At 53.2% G+C, this 17,062-nt stretch overlaps 1 protein-coding gene across 1 annotated transcript in view; it reads left to right on the forward strand.

The window, feature by feature from the left end:
• TRPM8 (transient receptor potential cation channel subfamily M member 8) overlaps window positions 1-17,062 on the forward strand; it is a 59,193-nt gene that overhangs the window by 20,590 nt on the left and 21,541 nt on the right. The window contains exons 10-18 of the mRNA XM_090269534.1: window positions 845-963; window positions 4,277-4,567; window positions 6,048-6,143; window positions 7,168-7,297; window positions 8,948-9,093; window positions 10,157-10,269; window positions 10,643-10,859; window positions 14,127-14,218; window positions 16,067-16,208. Coding sequence (XP_090125660.1) covers window positions 845-963; window positions 4,277-4,567; window positions 6,048-6,143; window positions 7,168-7,297; window positions 8,948-9,093; window positions 10,157-10,269; window positions 10,643-10,859; window positions 14,127-14,218; window positions 16,067-16,208 — 1,346 coding nt within the window. The remainder of the gene's footprint in view (window positions 1-844; window positions 964-4,276; window positions 4,568-6,047; window positions 6,144-7,167; window positions 7,298-8,947; window positions 9,094-10,156; window positions 10,270-10,642; window positions 10,860-14,126; window positions 14,219-16,066; window positions 16,209-17,062) is intronic.

Raw genomic sequence — 17,062 nt, forward strand, 5'->3', positions numbered from 1 at the left:
GTCAAACCTGACCACAGTCCTCTTCAAAGACCTGCCTCTACCATCGGCTTGGCATTTTTTTTCTGTGTCCCCTAGAATGTGATAAAGCCAGAGGCTTCTGTCCTAGGGTTCCACATGGAAGTGCACACACCCGTCACACACACCATCGATTCTGCATCAGGTTCAGGGTTTACACATCTCCTGAAGCGTAGGTGTGACGCTCAGCTGGGGTCTTTGGCGTCTTAGAACTCCACCAGGTGGCTGGAACCTGCAGGGACTAGAACCTGGGCACAGACCGCCGAGAGCTGAGCTGCCTGATTATAGATGTAAGGTGCGCAGAGCAGGGCAGGGCGCATTGGAAGTGCCATGAAAACGTTTGCTATTTATTAGAATCATTCTTATTGTGCTCGCCAGAAATTTGGTTGTAAGGATATTTATTACAGTGGGATTATATCTGCAGAGAAATAGATCCGAATACATTAGCTCTGAAGACAAACAGCATGTGGTTGTAATATGAGTCATTATTTCATAGACTTAGATGTAGTATAAGACAGCTGTGGTTCTGGAAATATAACCTTTACGGAATCTGAATCTAGAAAAAGTATCAACGTGCCATTGTTACATGGTTAGCCTATGAAGTGGAACGGTGCCATTATCTTCTGAATTGAGCCACATTATATGTTTGGGGACACAGAGACTGTCGATGAGAATGAGTGAAAATAAAGCCAAGTGACACCTCTGAGTGCCTGCTTCTAGCAGAGCATGCCCAGGACCCCCTGTGTGAAGTGGCTCTGTTAACGGGCCGTAGGGGATGGCGCTGACCCTCTTTGGTGAGTCGGTCCTTTCCTGCCCCGCCCCCTTCCAGCCTTCAGCACCAACGAGCAGGACAAGGATAACTGGAACGGGCAGCTGAAGCTTCTGCTGGAGTGGAACCAGCTGGACCTCGCCAGCGAGGAGATTTTCACCAACGACCGCCGATGGGAGGCAAGTACGCAGCTCTCCTGGCCCATCCAGGTCAGGTCGGGGCTGCTTTTCACGGCTCCCCGGGACTGAATCTCGGAAAGGGCCGGTCTGTGCTGGTCCGTCCGTGCCGCCCCGCCTCCCCTTCCTCTTCTGTAGTTCAGGGTAACAATGCTGCCTTAGTAGGTTTGCTGTGCGGAGATCCTAACGCAGAAGAACCTCTTGGTCCCCGTTGGTAACCCTCAGCCACAATGTGGGGGCTGCTTCCGTCTTTGCGGGTGGGAAGCGGAGCTCCTGGGAGCAGGTGGGCAGAGCTCTGGGGAGCGGGTGGGCAGAGGGGGGGGAACACATGCTGGGTGGTTGACACGGGCACCGGAGTGGCCTAACCAACAGTGAAGACAGCGGCACTAGGTTTGCGCCCTGCCGTGTCTACCTCGCTGCGTTGCGGTAAGAGGCTTGCCAGCAGGGATCTGCGCTGGGGAAAGGACCTCGACTTGCTGCAAGGCACGTAGTGAGGGTCTTAGCGTTACAAGACGGGGACTCCTAGCCAAAGCGCAAGCTTCATACCCGATAGAAACCATGTTTTCCAACGGAGCACTGTTTCCTCTCACCTTCAGTTTGATCCCCGTTAGAGACTGCACTCTCCAGCAGCGTCCTTTTGTGGGTGGCTGATGGATCATCAGCCTCGGGGGCTGTTTCCTAGCGACTATTGCAGACTGTCCCTCTTGGACCTGCGAGGCTGTGCATGTCTTTGTTTTCAGCTCTCCTGAATTAAAGTTGGGTCGTTAATGAGCAGCTAGAATGTACTGCATTTTATACATGTATGCAGAGGTTTGCAGGCGTGTGTATTTCAAAGCTGTCATCCTGCACAGCCAGGCTCAGGAAACACTTAAGCCTCCTGTGGCCTCATCCATGACGAAGACTTGATTTATATTAACATGTGATCAGTTTTAATAATAGAATGCAAATGAAGTAACGGCTCGTGGATTTTTAAATTATTTATTCTTGTAGCAAGCATTGTGTTTGGTCTTTGCATTGAATGAGCCCCGTGACACATTGCAAAGCTTTCGTTAGTTGAGGGAAAGTAGAATTATATGTTGTTAACTGATTTGTAAATGGATCCCTGTGTGTGAAGTGGTCTATTTAAGTAAGGCCAGGTGGTGCGCATAAACATAGGCTCAGGCACGTATTGAACGGTACATTTAATTTTATTAACTCAGCCTCAGACAGGGAAGGGCCAAGGGCACAGAGGTTAAGCGAATGGATGGGCTCTGGAGCCTGCCCGCCGGCGTGACTTACCTTCTGCAAGGGCCTCACCCTCTCCGTGCCTCCACGTCCTCGTCTGGTGGTGGACGAGGGCCTGCTCGTGCTGGTCTGACTGCTCAAGCTTTAGAGACTTTTGTGAGTCAGCAGTTAAATACCATCCTTATTAAAAATTCAGCTATCTGCCCTTAGAACGAAATACATTTTATTAAAAACACATAAAAATCGTTGGAACAATGGTAATATTGGGGTGACCTTTCTCACTGCATGAAGCGGTTTTGTTGGGTCAATTTCCTGGCCCCTCGCACTGACCCAGAGTGACAATTGAGTCACTTGGCTGGTTAATGAGCCAGGGGTCCCCAGGGGCCCCAGGACAGGGAGGCACTGAGGGCTTTTTGAGGGCCTGCTCTGAACTTGAGGGTCTGGACACATCTTGACTCGGGTTATCTCATTTCGTCCCCGCGAGCACCTGTTTTACAGAGGAGCCAACTGGGGCTGAGAGACAACCTTGATCTGGCCAAGCATCCGGGTAACGGTGGCAGCAAAGTTTGCCAACAGAGGAGTATCTGACTACGAAGCCTTCCTCTTTCCCGTGTGCCAATGCCTCTCAGCTGTGGTCCCTGGATCCATGGCAGCTCAGGCGCGGCCCGGGAGCCTGTTAGCAGCACAGATGATCCGACTCTGCCTCAGGCGTGTAAAGGGCAGACTCCGAGGTTGGCTCCGGCACCCTGAATCTAGTGAGCCCTCCAGGTGATGCTGATGGACGTCAAGCACCCCCACCCTATGCTGTCAAGTGTGTGACCAGTAGAAGGGCGGATGGATTTAGAAGAAAATACGAAACACTGGGCACAAGGAATACCTGCCCTGAGGAGGAGGAGCAAGGCAGCTGCCCCCCTCAGGACAGCCACCTCATCCCCTCCCTGTCCCACCTGGAGCCGCCCTGTGGGGACCCCTCGGGTCGTGATGATCTCCTCTCCAGGCAGTGGGTGGTCCCTACAAGTCCAGCGCTAGGTGGACACAGGAACGGCTGAGGCTGCCATGGCAGGAGGTGCTCACCTGGACCAGGGTCAGACGAGTCTCATGAGCAGCGTGGGCGGACGGATGGCAGTGAGGATGGGGGGGTCCTTAGGGATGGGGGACTTGGGCTCCAGAGGCAGCTGCCTTTCGGCCCCAGCTGATGGCTTTCCATGTTGTCCGAGCTTCTGGATTGTAATGCTGGAAATGTGGATTTTTATGAACCTTCTCGTTTTTAATGTTGGCCACTGAATCGAATTGTCAGGAGTACTATGGGGCACAAATGGAACCTATCTGAGAGCTGTGTGGTCCGGGACCCTGGGGTTCTGTCTGGGGTAGACCGTACTTCTGCTTTATTCAGATTCTTAATATGGGAGAGGTTTCATCAGGAGCCCAGAAAGCGGAGATAAAGATAAATAATAAGCGGGTGTAACGGTCCAAGTGTTTCAGTGATCCATTGTGAAACACGATTGGATGTGAGCTTGGAGGCGTGTGGCTTGAGGGGCCACAGACGATCCCACGGCCCAGAGCGAGGGGCTGGTTGTGGGTGGCTCACCATCGTCCACTGCCCACTTCAGAGAAATGGTGTGAGTGGTACGTTCCCCGGCCCCTCGCCGGGCGTGTCCTCCGTGCCAGGCGCCGGGGTAAGCCCTTGCCCAGTGCCATCCCTGTGGGGAGGCCGTTGTCCCCAGCCACGTCCAGGCCCACATCTGGCTGATGCCAAAGATCCTACTGGACCACGTCTCCTGTCTAGATGTTTGAACTGTAATCCAATGTTGTATTACAATTGAAAAGATACATTTTATTCTCAAATAAAATGGAGCTCAAGAGAAGTTGAAGATACTCTTCACTTTGTGGCTGGAAATATTGGGTTGGCCATAAAGTTTGTTTGTTTTTGCCAGCCTACTCAAAATATCCAAAGCAATGAAGTTATTGGTGAAAATGAAAAAAATGTATCTTTTATTTTATGAAAAAAACCATGCGGACCTTTTGGCCAGCCCAGTCCAATGTGGCTGAGAAAGAGCCCTGCGTGAGTCCTCTCTCTGCTCTTTCCCCTCAGTCCGCCGACCTCCAAGAGGTCATGTTCATGGCGCTCATCAAGGACAGACCCAAGTTCGTCCGCCTGTTTCTGGAGAACGGATTGAACCTGCGCAAGTTTCTCACCAGCGACGTCCTCACTGAGCTCTTCTCCAATCACTTCAGCTCCCTCGTCTACCGGAACCTGCAGATCGCCAAGAATTCCTACAATGACGCTCTTCTCACGTTCGTCTGGAAACTGGTGGCCAACTTCCGGAGAGGCCTGCGGAAGGAAGACAGGAACAGCCGGGACGAGGCCGACCTAGAACTTCACGTATGTCCTGGGGGTCCTGTCTGCTGCGGAGTCTCCTTTCTAAAGGTTTTCTCCACCCGCGCCTCCCCCACTCCCTACCCCATTGCCATAAGGTAGCGAACACGTTGGCTTCTTATTCTTTCTGCTGCCTTGACTTGAGATGAGTCTCTGACGAGTTTTCCCATGTCTGCTTTATGCTCTGCGCCCCATTTCAAAGGGCTTGCTGCCGTTTTCCTTAATTGCAAAGCTCGGTGTGGCGCACGCTCTTTCGGAAGGCATCTGTTGGGGACCAGGCTGCCTGCTCAGGTCTTAGCCTTTCGGACGTGACCTGCCTAAAATTGTTCCCTGTTGCCCACGTAAAGGACCGAAGACCTTCCAAGTTTGCTTTTGTGGACAAAAGGGGCAGCGGGTATTCCCAAAGGGATAAGCCAGGTTCCCCGGGAGAGGATGCTGTGAGTGCCCCGCCCCCTTGCTCTCTGCCTTCTTGTCTTAAGTACACGCAGGCCCAGGTCCCAGCCGCAGGCACCTGCAACTCTTTGCTGATGTTTTGCTGCTCTCAGCCCAGCGCCCCCTCCCCACGTGCACAGATAATTCTGAGGCGTGTGTTCTGTGTGGATTCCTAGGATGGCCCAGTGGGGCTGATGTCTAGCTAACAACCCTGACGGCTTGTTGACAATGCACCTCAATGGGTTCTTTCTTTTCAGATTTCATTTCCTCTGTCTCTTATTGCTTTTTCTGGGATCCCCTCTCTAAACTACTTGTCTCAGGATTGCTTCTTGGGAAACTAGGTCATTATCTCCTGTGTCTCTAGGATTTTTAATATGTGGGTATATCTTGCAAAAATCAAAATGACTCGGTGCTTGAAAGAATTGGGAGTGTTTAGAAAGCTTCTCTTCGACACTATTTATGTTAAAACCTTCTGCAGTATCCATAGCTATGCCTGAACCAATCTGGAGCTTGCAAGGACCTAGATATAGAAAAACAGGCGTTTAGTTGTTTCTATCTGGAAAGTTCCACTGGGAGAAGATATGGGATGCTGAGTAGGAGCTGGGAGTCTAATTAATATATTAGGGATCGAAACTCCAAAGAGATGAGCCATAGCTCTATGTTGTGGTCATTGAACTTCAACTATAGCAAAGTTCGGATTTAGTCTGAACGATTGTTCTCGATGAGAATTGATTTACCTGATGGAGTTGCTTTCTCCTCAGCTGTCGGGAGCCATTCTGTTTTTAAACTGTTCTCAGCACAGTTTCCCCGTTATACCTCTCTGTCCAGCTGTACATTGTCTTTTGTGATCGATGAAAGATGTTGTGTCAAATTATACCACCCGGTGAGCTGTGGAGCTGAGACTCATGTCACCGAGCTATTTCCACCGAGTTCCGGAGCCTCCACACAGGGGGCTGTCTCCCGGGGCATCCTGGCTTTGTTTTCATCCTGAGACTTTTGCAGCTCAGGTGACGCCCTCTTTGCACTTGCTGACCACACGCTCTTACCCTCCCAGGACGTGTCCCCTATTACTCGGCACCCCCTGCAAGCGCTCTTCATCTGGGCCGTTCTGCAGAACAAGAAGGAACTCTCCAAAGTCATTTGGGAGCAGGTAAGTGTGCAAGCCCACGCCAGTAGTGTGTGCACTTGGCTGTGGTTGTTCTGACCTTCTCCAGACGCTCATGCCCAATCCCAAACATCCTCAGTGGACTGGGATGTCTGCTGTCAGGTGAATACGTGTGGACGGAGGTGGGCTTGGGAGGGGAGGTCCCTGGAAGAGCCAAGGCACCTGCTCAGGTATGTGTGGGTTTGTGCTTGTTGTCCAAGTGCGTGAGGTGCTAAGTTTAATTTAAAAAAACAATATATCTACCTGGCTGCTGTGGCTCAGTGGATTGAGCGTTGGCCTGCGAGCCAAGTGTCGCTGGTTCGATTCCCTGGCCAGGACACATGACTTGATTGCACGTCAGGTCCCTAGTTGGGGGAGCAAGTGAGAGACAACCATACAGTGGTGTTTCTCTCCCTCTCTTTCTCCTTTCCTCTCTCTCTAAAAATAAACAACAAACAAACAAATAACTTATTAAAGAAAAATTCTATAATGAAAATGTATAAAAAAACAAAACAAAAAACAATATATCTAGCTTTATTGCATAATGGACAGGAAGTGGGGCCCGGACACAGTCTGCTTTGGGAAACTTCCTGAGATTTTTCTTTGTGGTTTAGCACAAAGCGCTGTTTTGTAAATGGTTTATGGGGGTTGGAAAGAAGCTGCCCCCCACTTTTACAGCATCAAACCAGGCGTCGGATGTCGAGTCCACACACAGCCTCACTAACTGCACGTCAGGTTCAGGTTTCCCGTGGCCCAATCCGCGCCCCTCTGGGAACTGTTACAGTGGGTGGCGGGTCATCAGGACGCCCATTGCCACGGCCTTGCTGCCGTTTCTGGAGGCGTTCACAGGCTGCTCTCCTTTGATCTGCTAATATCACATTCAAGTCTGTTCTGTACACATGGCCCGTTTTGCGTTGAATCATGACGAACGGAGTAGGTTTTGCCGTTTCTGCCTTCGCCACGCGTTCGTTCGTGTTGCAATTCAGAGAATCACGACTTAACCCTGACGTTCTCCCCGTTGCTCTGAAAGACCAGGGGCTGCACTCTGGCGGCCCTGGGAGCCAGCAAGCTTCTGAAGACCCTGGCCAAGGTGAAGAATGACATCAACGCTGCCGGGGAGTCCGAGGAGCTGGCCAATGAGTACGAGACCCGCGCAGTGGGTAAGCCTCCCGGGCGGATGTCACTCAGGCGCAGGCCTGCCGGAGGCCCCACGTGCATCTGTGGCACTCCCGTGCCAGGTGGCAGAGGTCAGTGGCGTGTCCACATGCCTCGATCTGACTCGTGGGCTGCAGACCATGCGGTTAGGGGTACCTCTGTCGTGGCAGGAGCCACAGGTCCCTTGATACTGGTGCTTACAGGCTTTTCCAAGAGTGAAAGTGGGAAATCTTGCGCCCTCCCTGCCCTCTCTCATTTCCCGGCCCAGGGCTGAGTCACTCAGCACCCCAGGCAGGGGCAGGTGTGTTGTTTTGTCTGCTGTTAAGGAACTGTGACAGGTCTGAGGTTTCACCTGACTCACGAGTCATCACGTTAGCTTGCCAGCTTCATAGATATGTATGAAAATATCTGTGGTGATAGCGCCCCAGAGACCTGGTTTATCACTTGTGGCAAAGGCAGCAGCAAGAGAGGCATCTCGGGTCAGTTCCTCATGCCTTGGTTCCCCTTCAGTGATGTGAATAAGGGCTGCTGTTGCCTGCCCTCCAGCTCCTCAAAGTTAGGGGGCTCGGAGCTTCTACTGGGGCTGCAGGGGACCCGCCCATGCTCCCCTCCAGGACGAGGTGATGCCGTGTCCAGAATGGAAGGGGGAGGGGTGGCTCCAAGCATCGCTCTCTTGGACTGGCTGTCCTCTGTTTGCTAGTCAATGTCCTGGAACAAAGCTTGTCAGTGACCTTTGCTGAGAGGCCCGGACGATGTGGGAAGGGGAGAAACCCCGATCAGCAGCCTCCCGACCAGGGGGAGTTTCTGGCCTGCTCAGCTGGTTTCATTTTCAGCTGGGAGTTTTAAGTTTGCAATGTGGCGTGTTGCAAAACACATCCATGTCCGTCTGCTGTTGAAGCTAATGAAAAAAGTGCCTGGGTTGAAAGAAAAAAGGTGTCCGGTGACCTAAGATATTAACTCATGTTAATTTCTGACCGACCTCGATGAGACAATGGCTTCTGATAATTTACAAAACCTCCTCTGAGGAGCTGGCCTCCACTCCGTTTGTCGCGAGGCCTCGAAACCCAGGCACTGCCTTCGCGCGTCAGGGCGGTGTCGTTTGAGAGCTGCATGGCCTTTGGGCCCTGCGCCTTGTCTGCAGAGAAGCCTCACCAAGAAAGCACGGAACGGGAATGGGAAGGAGGCAGAGGGCCTGGGTCCCCTTCCCAGGGGCTGAGCTCTGAAGTGGGGGCTCCTGGGGCTCAGCGCGGCCAGTTCCACGTGCCTCCCGCTGCTGGGGGCGCGGCGCTCGGGATGGCACGTGAGATGGCGCCTGAGATGGAAGTCCCTTGTTCAGTGAAGAATTACGTGGTGCCCGCCCTTTCTGTGCTTTCTGTTGAAGTCGGGGCGTGTCTGGGGCGTGTCTTGGAGTGGATGGGGGCGTGGCTGGGAGTGGCCGGGGGCGTGGCCGGGCGTGGGCCGGGCGCGGGTTGGGGCGGGGCTGGGAGTGGGTGGGGGCGTGTCTGGGGCGTGTCTTGGAGTGGATGGGGGCGTGGCTGGGAGTGGACAGGGGCGTGGCTGGGAGTGGCTGGGGGCGTGTCTGGGGGCGGGGCTGGGCGGGGCTGGCCGGCCCCGCCCCAGCTCCCCTCTGTCTCTGGTGCCCCCCGCGACGGCAGAGCTGTTCACCGAGTGCTATAGCAACGACGAGGACCTGGCGGAGCAGCTGCTGGTCCGGTCCTGTGAGGCCTGGGGCGGGAGCAACTGCCTGGAGCTGGCGGTGGAGGCCACGGACCAGCATTTCATCGCGCAGCCCGGGGTCCAGGTAGGCAGCGTGCGGTCGCCTCCCAACGTGGGCCCTTTACCCCTGACACCAGAAGCTGCTAGTGACATTAGAGACCGCGACGGTAACAACGGAGCTCGCCCAGCAGGAGAAGGTGGGGTGTTCGGGGGCAGCGACACGCAGGCTCTGGGAGGTGACACAGGAGTGCGTGTCCTGTGAGTGTCCGCAAAGCAAGCAGTGCTTTGTAACTGGGCTGGGTCTCCAGCCCCTGACCCCGGGTCAGGTGTGCGGTGACGGGCTTCGGCTCCTCACCTGTGGAATGGGCACCGGCAGGGGGGACAGGAAGGGACGCGCTGAGGGCTCCCTGAGGTGACGCGTGGGAGGTGCCAGCCCTGTCTGTCAGGTGTTGCTGTCAACATAGTATCCCTGCCATTAGGGATGGCCGTAGAGAAACTAGTGGGGAACCGAGAAAGCCAGGGGAGAGCTTTTCTGCACTGAGTTAAATTACTGTCCGTTTGTCCTGGTGCCTCGGGTTGCTGAGGGGAGACGGTCCCCCCCAAATCCCAGCTGGAGGGGCCCGGGTGGGAACGCGGGTCAGGGACGAGGTGGACGGGCCACCACGCGTCTGTGCCCCACCCAGGCTCACATTTCACCTTCACGGTGTGCTTCGAGGTGAACATCATCGCAGTGTACTGAACAGGAATCAGGAGCTCCGAGAGGTTCTGGAACATTCTCTGGGTTGCCCTGTTAGGAAGGAGCAGAACTGGGATTCGATTCCATGGCCATCGTCTGTTTTATACATTATACCGTGTGGCCAATAATTAGCACAGTGTTTACGGAGAAATCATTTGTGACGGCAGCTAAGCTGGATTCAGTGAGAACAGCCAGGACAGGAATCTCACCTTCCCGAGGAAGGGAAGGACTGAAAATCAGACAGAATTTTAAACTGTTTGCTGTAGCCCCTTAGAATCCAGGTAACTAATACAAACAGAGAAGAACCTTGTTCATTTGGGGGGAAGTGCAAGGATTGGGAGGAAAGGTTGTGGACATCCTGCACCTCGTTGCCTGAATAAGAATTCATGTCCTTTGTCTTTGTCCCCTGCAGAACTTCCTTTCCAAGCAATGGTACGGGGAGATTTCCCGTGACACCAAGAACTGGAAGATTATCCTGTGTCTGTTTGTTATACCCTTGGTGGGCTGTGGCTTTGTGTCCTTTAGGTATGAACCAAAGACATAATCATGTGTGCATGTGTGTGTGTAGGTGTGTGCATGTGTACTCCTGTGTAAAAGACTAAGGCCTGGAACTCATGACGTCTGCTCTGCCACCTACAATTAGGTCTGGGATTGTCCCCGGCTTTCCCTGGGTTTGATCGCAGGCAGGCAGAGGTGGGGCCGTGTCTTCACACTCAGGGGCAGAATTTGGATTTGCTAACCGCCACACACCAAGGGCCGGCTTTTGGCCAGTCCATCTCAGAACACAGCTGGACTCCCCGCCCCAGCTGTGGGGCTGTGTCTGTCTGCAGGCAGAGGGAGGGCTGTAGCCTGTGCCATGGTGTTGGCCAGCACAGTGGTGAAATCCTGCCCCATCCAGGAAGAAGCTGGGGGACAGGCCCCGGACGCTGCTGTGGCACTATGTGGCCTTCTTCACCTCCCCCTTCGTGGTCTTCTCCTGGAACGTGGTCTTCTACATCGCCTTCCTGCTGCTCTTCGCCTACGTGCTGCTCATGGACTTCCACCCGGTGCCGCGGCCGCCCGAGCTGGTCCTCTACGCGCTGGTCTTCGTCCTGTTCTGTGACGAAGTGAGACAGGTAGGACTGGGGTGCCCTCCCTGCCTCGGTGGGCAGCGTCCTCCTCACACCACGAGGAGCAGAGCTGCTTCCACAGTTCCAAGGTCATGATTTTCTCCAGATCCATGTTCTCGTCAGCTGGTAGCCCATCCGCTTTGCAGCACTGGGCGCTCCAGTGGGCTCTCTGAGCGACAGGTGCATCCCCTGGTCTCTAACTTGTGTTCCTTGAGGAAGACAGCTCCTCAGCATTGGGAGCCGGTGCAAAGAGCACGTTGACCTTGGACTGTACGCCCGCAGGAGGCAGCAGGATGAGTGGCGGGCGGTGGGAGGGCTTTCCAGCTCAGCGCATCTGAACGCCCCGCGTGTGGGAGCGACAGTGTTGGAAGGTCGTACCGGTCCCTGTGGATTTCAGTGCGTGTGTGTGTGAATTATTTATGGTGCTTTCCTGCAGTTTCTTGAGATCTGCATTTTTTTTTTTTTTTTTTTGGCCTTCTCTCGCCACCATGTAGCAGGTGCTCAGATCCTAATTGTTGACTAAGTAAATATTGATGGTGAAGGACGGCGCTGTCCCTAAACCATTAGGAAAAGTGGCCCCAGAAACTCCTTTCTGACTCAGCACTTCACAAATTAGGAAAACTGCTGGTACTGTCGCCTCTCTCGTCCCTTCTGAGCCTGAGCCCAACGTCATATCTGTGCGACACGTATGGCCTCGGTGCTCACAGTTCACGAGCCACTGTGCCCAAGGCCGCAGGGTGTGGAGGGACGAATAGCGCTGTTCTCGACCCCACGGCATCACTGCCAAGAAGAGGAATCTTACTCTGGTTCCAATGACCACATCCACTCTAACAGAGTGGGCTTTTTGTGGGTCTCATTTCTCTGGGCGGAGAAAGACTCTGAGGCTCTATCTGTTCTCAGCAGGAGAGGGTCTCGGTCAGTGAGTGATGTCTGTCATCAGTGTCGGGGTGGGAGGAGACCTGGCTCCCCTCACCTGGTAAGTGGGACGTGCAGGTGGGGGACCGAGACAGGGTGGAGGTGGAGGAAGAATAAGGTGAATGGCATACGCCAGAGTTGAATGTGGCAGGAGTCGCAAGATTTTGTTTAGCAGCAAGTCCCCGCCCGCCCCCTGGACAGGGTCCTGCTGACGAGCAGATTTTGATTCCTACGGCTTCAGATTAGCCTTGTTAGAGCCCCATGCACTGACTAGTGAGGTCACAGCTCAGTCCAGCCTGTCCCTTCTTTACAGTCTGCTCAGACCACTGTGACAAAGCACCACCAGCGAGGTGGCTTCACCGACAGAAGTTCATTGTCTTATTTCCGGAAGCCTGCAGCTCCAGGTCACGCCGTCGGTAGGGCTGGCTCCTGCCGACGGCAGTGAGCGAGACCCTGGAGAAGTGCTGGCGACCTTGGCGATTCCTTGACCTGACCAGGTGTCACGGGCACCCTGTCCTCACGCCCACACGGCATTCTCCCCATGTGCGTGTCTGCGTCCACACTGCCTCTGGTCATAAGGACACCCGCCTCTGGGGCCTGTTCCGTTCCTGAGCCTGCCTCCCCCGTGGCATGAAGGCACAGATGCTGCTGAGAAAGTCCCAACATTTCTTGCTTCCTCCAGGCATCCGAAGAAGCCCCGAGGTCCAGAGAGGGGACTTTTCCTGGGCTGCTTTGGAGGGCAGAGCTTGGCCCGGGTGGAAGGTGCCCGGAGACCCATCTCATACCTGCATTCTCTGCCAACAAATATTATTGAGCACCAACCATGTGCCAGGCACTGTTCTAGACCCTGGGGATTTAGCAGTGGGGCCACAAATACCTCTGTCCTTCGGGAGCTTTCTACCAATCAGAGATGATGAGCAGGGTCCTCCCTGGGAGCTGGCAGGGAGAGGAGGACGACTCCAGAGGAGCGAGTCTTACATTTACTGGGAGGGTGGCCCAGGGGACTGGCAACCGTAAAATTCATCTGTAAGCCACACACATCTCCATACACCCTGGGACGCACATTTAACTACTCAGTCACTTATTTGGGTCCTGCAGGAAGGAAGCGCAGGACAGGTGCCCTGGGAGAAGCACCAGCTCTTTTGTCTGCCTTCAGAATGGGTGATGTTTGATGTGGGGGGTGTAAAGCTTTGTCCACGTGCTGCTTCTCTTCTCTTTTTAGGAGTTACTTTTGAATGGGCGGGTTTGGATTCAGCAGAGTCACGGATTGAGGGAAGGGTGTGGTTAGGAGCATGGGCGTGGTTAGGAGCGAGGGTGTGGGCGTGGTTAGGAGCGTGGGCGTGGTTAGGAGCGTGGGCTGCTGTGGGCCTTGCGCTTTGCGGACACCTCTGGTTCTGTGGCCTATGAGTGAGTTTGCAGAACACAGCCTTGTCATGCAAGGAACCCGACACTCGGGGTCGCTGTTTCTCTTCGTGTCTGCAGACTCCCGCCCTGGGAATCCCCGATTTGATTGGGTCTCTCTGCCATTCAGCTCTGCGGGCCTGGTGCAGTCTTCATGAACCTCATTCACACCGGTTAGAAAAACCCAAACCAGGCAGGATGTTAGTGTTTCAGATTCTGTCTGAGTGTCAAAAATATGCTCTTTAGCATATCATCCCCAGCTCCCCAGACCGGGGAGCACACGTCGATATGCTAAACAGGAATATTTGACCAAGGCAGTCAGTAAGCTCAGAAATAGTCATTAAATAACTCTTGGGTCCACTAAACAGACGGTGAATGTTCATTTAAAATGGGTTCTATCATCTCTTTATGGAGAGCACTGTGCGACCCGGAGGCTCTTTGAATCCCCGCATCCTAAAAGACAGGATAAAACGGGGTCCTGGTACTTTATGAAAATAGCCCGTATCTGGCATAGCATGCAGAAAAGAGACCTCTGTTCATTTCTTAAAAAGTGTTCTCACTGCAGCGGCGCCGCCGAGCCCCAGAATTGATGTGCTTAGGGGTTCTCTCGTCACGCAGGCCACCTTCTGGGAGGCTCGTGGGCAGAGGCTGAGCCGGGGGGCCCACCGTCTGTCCCCAATGGTTGCCCTTCCTCTCTGCGGGGTCAGTAGTGAGGATACACAGGTTTCTTCCACTGACTTTGTCAGGAACACATGTGTAACAGCACAGCCAGCATGCAGCTCCCTCCCCGCCCCCCGCCCCCCAGCCCCGAAGAGCACGAGCCGTGTGTCAGGCCTCCGTCGGTACAGCTTGGCCCCCAAAGGATCGGAATAAACATGTGTGAACACGAACAGATCTGGAAGCAGCTGATGTTTCCAAGCGGCTCATGGCCTCTCTCCCTCCCTCCCTGCCTGGCAGTGGTACATGAACGGGGTCGATTATTTCACCAATCTGTGGAACGTTATGGACACACTGGGCCTCTTCTACTTCATCGCAGGAATTGCGTTTCGGTAAGTCCTCCTCACCGTTTTCCTTGCTTTCAGGTGGTTTCGGCTTCCCCTGGAAGAAAAGGTGAGGGGGAGACATTCTCTGATGTTTAAGGCCAAGAGAAGCCTGTTCCTACCCACCAGAGATGGTCACAGCCCACGCTGGCTGTGCTGCGTGGAGGCACAGGGTGCCGGCAGGAAGCCGTGTTTTCTCTCTCCTCTGCCTCCTGGTGATCTGCAAAGGGACCCTTCACGGCGTTTCACTCTGGGCTCGTGGGGCCCGGGGAGAGATCATTCCTCGGTGAGGAGAGCAGAGAATGAGGAGGATGTCAGACACCACACAGCACTGTGTTTTCATTTTGGGCCTCACAAGCTTCAGGAAGGCCCTCCACTTCAACTTGAATGCTGGTTATGGAGCCTGCCCTCCTGATCGCAAGTATATTTCCAATCTAAAAGCAATCCCACAGGAAAAACCAATCTGAAATTATGGTCAAAGGCAAAAAGCAATGTGTAATCCACAGGATAGGGAAACTGGGGTCCCCTCAACACCATGGCTCACATTGCCCATGTGTGCACCCCTCCAGGCCTGCCTTCCCAAGGTATAAGGGGGGGACCGTAAAGACCCCGGAATGTATCTATAAAAAATTGTGTATTTACTCTTACATGTTTGAACTTTAGACACCTTGAAAGTCCTCTCCGTTTGATGCCCTACACTTGTTGAGACATTTTTCTCTGCTCACAACAGTTTTTGAACATGTCAATTTTGATGTCTTTTAGTGCTTCTGCCGTTTTTTGTTTCACCTCTTCCACATTGGCAAAACATTGTCTTTTGGGGACTTTTTTCATCCAGGGAAACTAAAAACGTTGCTCGTGGTGAGATCGGCTGACTAGGGAGGGTGGAGTATAAGAATAATGCTGGTTTTGGTCGAAAACTGCTGAACACCCAGTTCAGTGTGGGCAGGTACACTTGTAAATCACCCGTCATGAAATGGGCCAACGCATTGAAAGGGTATTAAAAAAAAATTCACTGAAGCGAATGCAGCCTCTCACAACAACACCAGCTGGTCCACTGATCCAGAGGGGTTCCTAGAACACTATCTAGCGGGGTCGCCTGGACTACAACGGGCCCGCCCTCCAGAGTATAATTCCAGGTATTTTTGCCCCCCACCTTGTAAGTTCCAGGTGACACTGAGGGGTCTATTTGAGCAGCCCATGGGATGTCTCTTTACAGAGAAGCCAGACACTCTGCATTTATGCCTCCCCAATGAGTTCTCACTCTACAATTCGAAGGGAGTAAAAACTCAATTTCCTCCTCCAATAACCCCCTTTTCTGTTTGGATTAAGGGCCCAGCATTCATTTGAATCACAGTTGGTTGGACATGATTTCTAGAGCAGCCCCGTTAGAAAGTACATACACATGGCTTTCCGTTCACACATCAGCAGGTGGTTAGCTAATAAACTGATGTGTTGGGAACGAGGTAAGTTTCATTAGGGGAACCCTGGCAGGATTGAGTCCCAGGTAGTTGGGCTGGGGCAGGGGTGGGGACAGTTATCAAAGCCCCATGAGTCAGGAAGGTAGCGATGATGTGATGGGCTTCCGGTGGTAGTATTCTTGGATGAAGGACCGAAGTGTCCAGAACCACTGCAAACTCTGCTTCTGCGATGTCCTTGCCTCTGCGGGAGCCCACAAGCTCAGAGACCTTGGCCTTTGGTCTTCAGAGGTTGACAGGTGGGCGGCGCCTATGGCCTGTCTGTACTTGATCTCAGACTCCCGGCTCTCAGCTGTTTCTTCACATTCAGTTACTTTTTAAAAACAAAACTTTGAAAGGTCTCATCAGCGCCTCACAAATGCCGTTCCGCTTCTTTCCACAGGCTCCAACCTTCTAATAAAGCCTCTTTGTATTCCGGACGCGTCATTTTTTGCCTGGATTACATTATCTTCACTCTAAGGTTGATCCACATTTTTACTGTGAGCAGAAATTTAGGACCCAAGATTATCATGCTGCAGAGAATGGTAAGCATGAGGAATAACAGTAGCTGTCGAGTTTTAAAAATTGTTGATGAGGGGGGTCCGCCCAAGAGTGCCAGCTGCTTCTCACGGCCAGAAAGGTTTGCTTTCTTCGGTGTGTCTGCCTCGGGAACCCCTCCCAGGCTGAACTTGAACACGAGATGATGGTTAGGGGCCAACAGCATAATTCAGTGAATTGCTAATGAAGATACCGATTTAGGTTTTACACTCTACTAAGTGCTTTTGTTTGAGTCTTAACAGGTCCCTAAGAGCACAGGCAGGATAGGGACGTCTTTGCCTGTTTCATTCATGGGGACTCTGGAGACCTGTAGGGAGGGCGAAGCCCAGTGAGGGCTGGAACTTCAGTCTGATAAGCGGGTAATGCAGGAGGGGTCAGGGGACACCAGCCTGTTTCACAGCGGAGCCGCGAGAGAACCACCCACGGACGACGTGGCCCTCCTGCGTTTGTCCTCCAGATGCCCGGGGCCTCTCCTGCCGCTGCCTGTAAGTCAGATGGGCGTTTGGATGGGCTCCTCTGGAGCTTCCGTTCTCGTGCTGAGGCCCTTCGAGTCTGTGGTTTTAATTCAGAGCATATCTGAGGCATCAGGTCACCATGAAGTCACGCTATGGGTGCAGACGTTTCAAAAAAAATTGAAGTGTGCATTCTTGTTTAATAAGAATAGCTTTGATTTTTCTCCAAAAAGAAATAAAAAAGAACTCAACAAAGGGAGTAATTTAGGGGTTTAAAGAGTGTGAACACCATGAGCTGGTCCCTCGTTTGGAAAGCATCTGTCGCTGGGCTGGTTTGGAGGCCGGCAAACAAACGTGTCAGTCGGTTTTAATTCTGGGAAACAGATGTC

The sequence above is a fragment of the Furipterus horrens genome, unplaced genomic scaffold (genome assembly GCF_987537825.1).
Source record: "Furipterus horrens unplaced genomic scaffold, mFurHor1.1.pri manual_scaffold_1, whole genome shotgun sequence".
Classification (NCBI taxonomy): Eukaryota; Metazoa; Chordata; class Mammalia; order Chiroptera; family Furipteridae; genus Furipterus; species Furipterus horrens.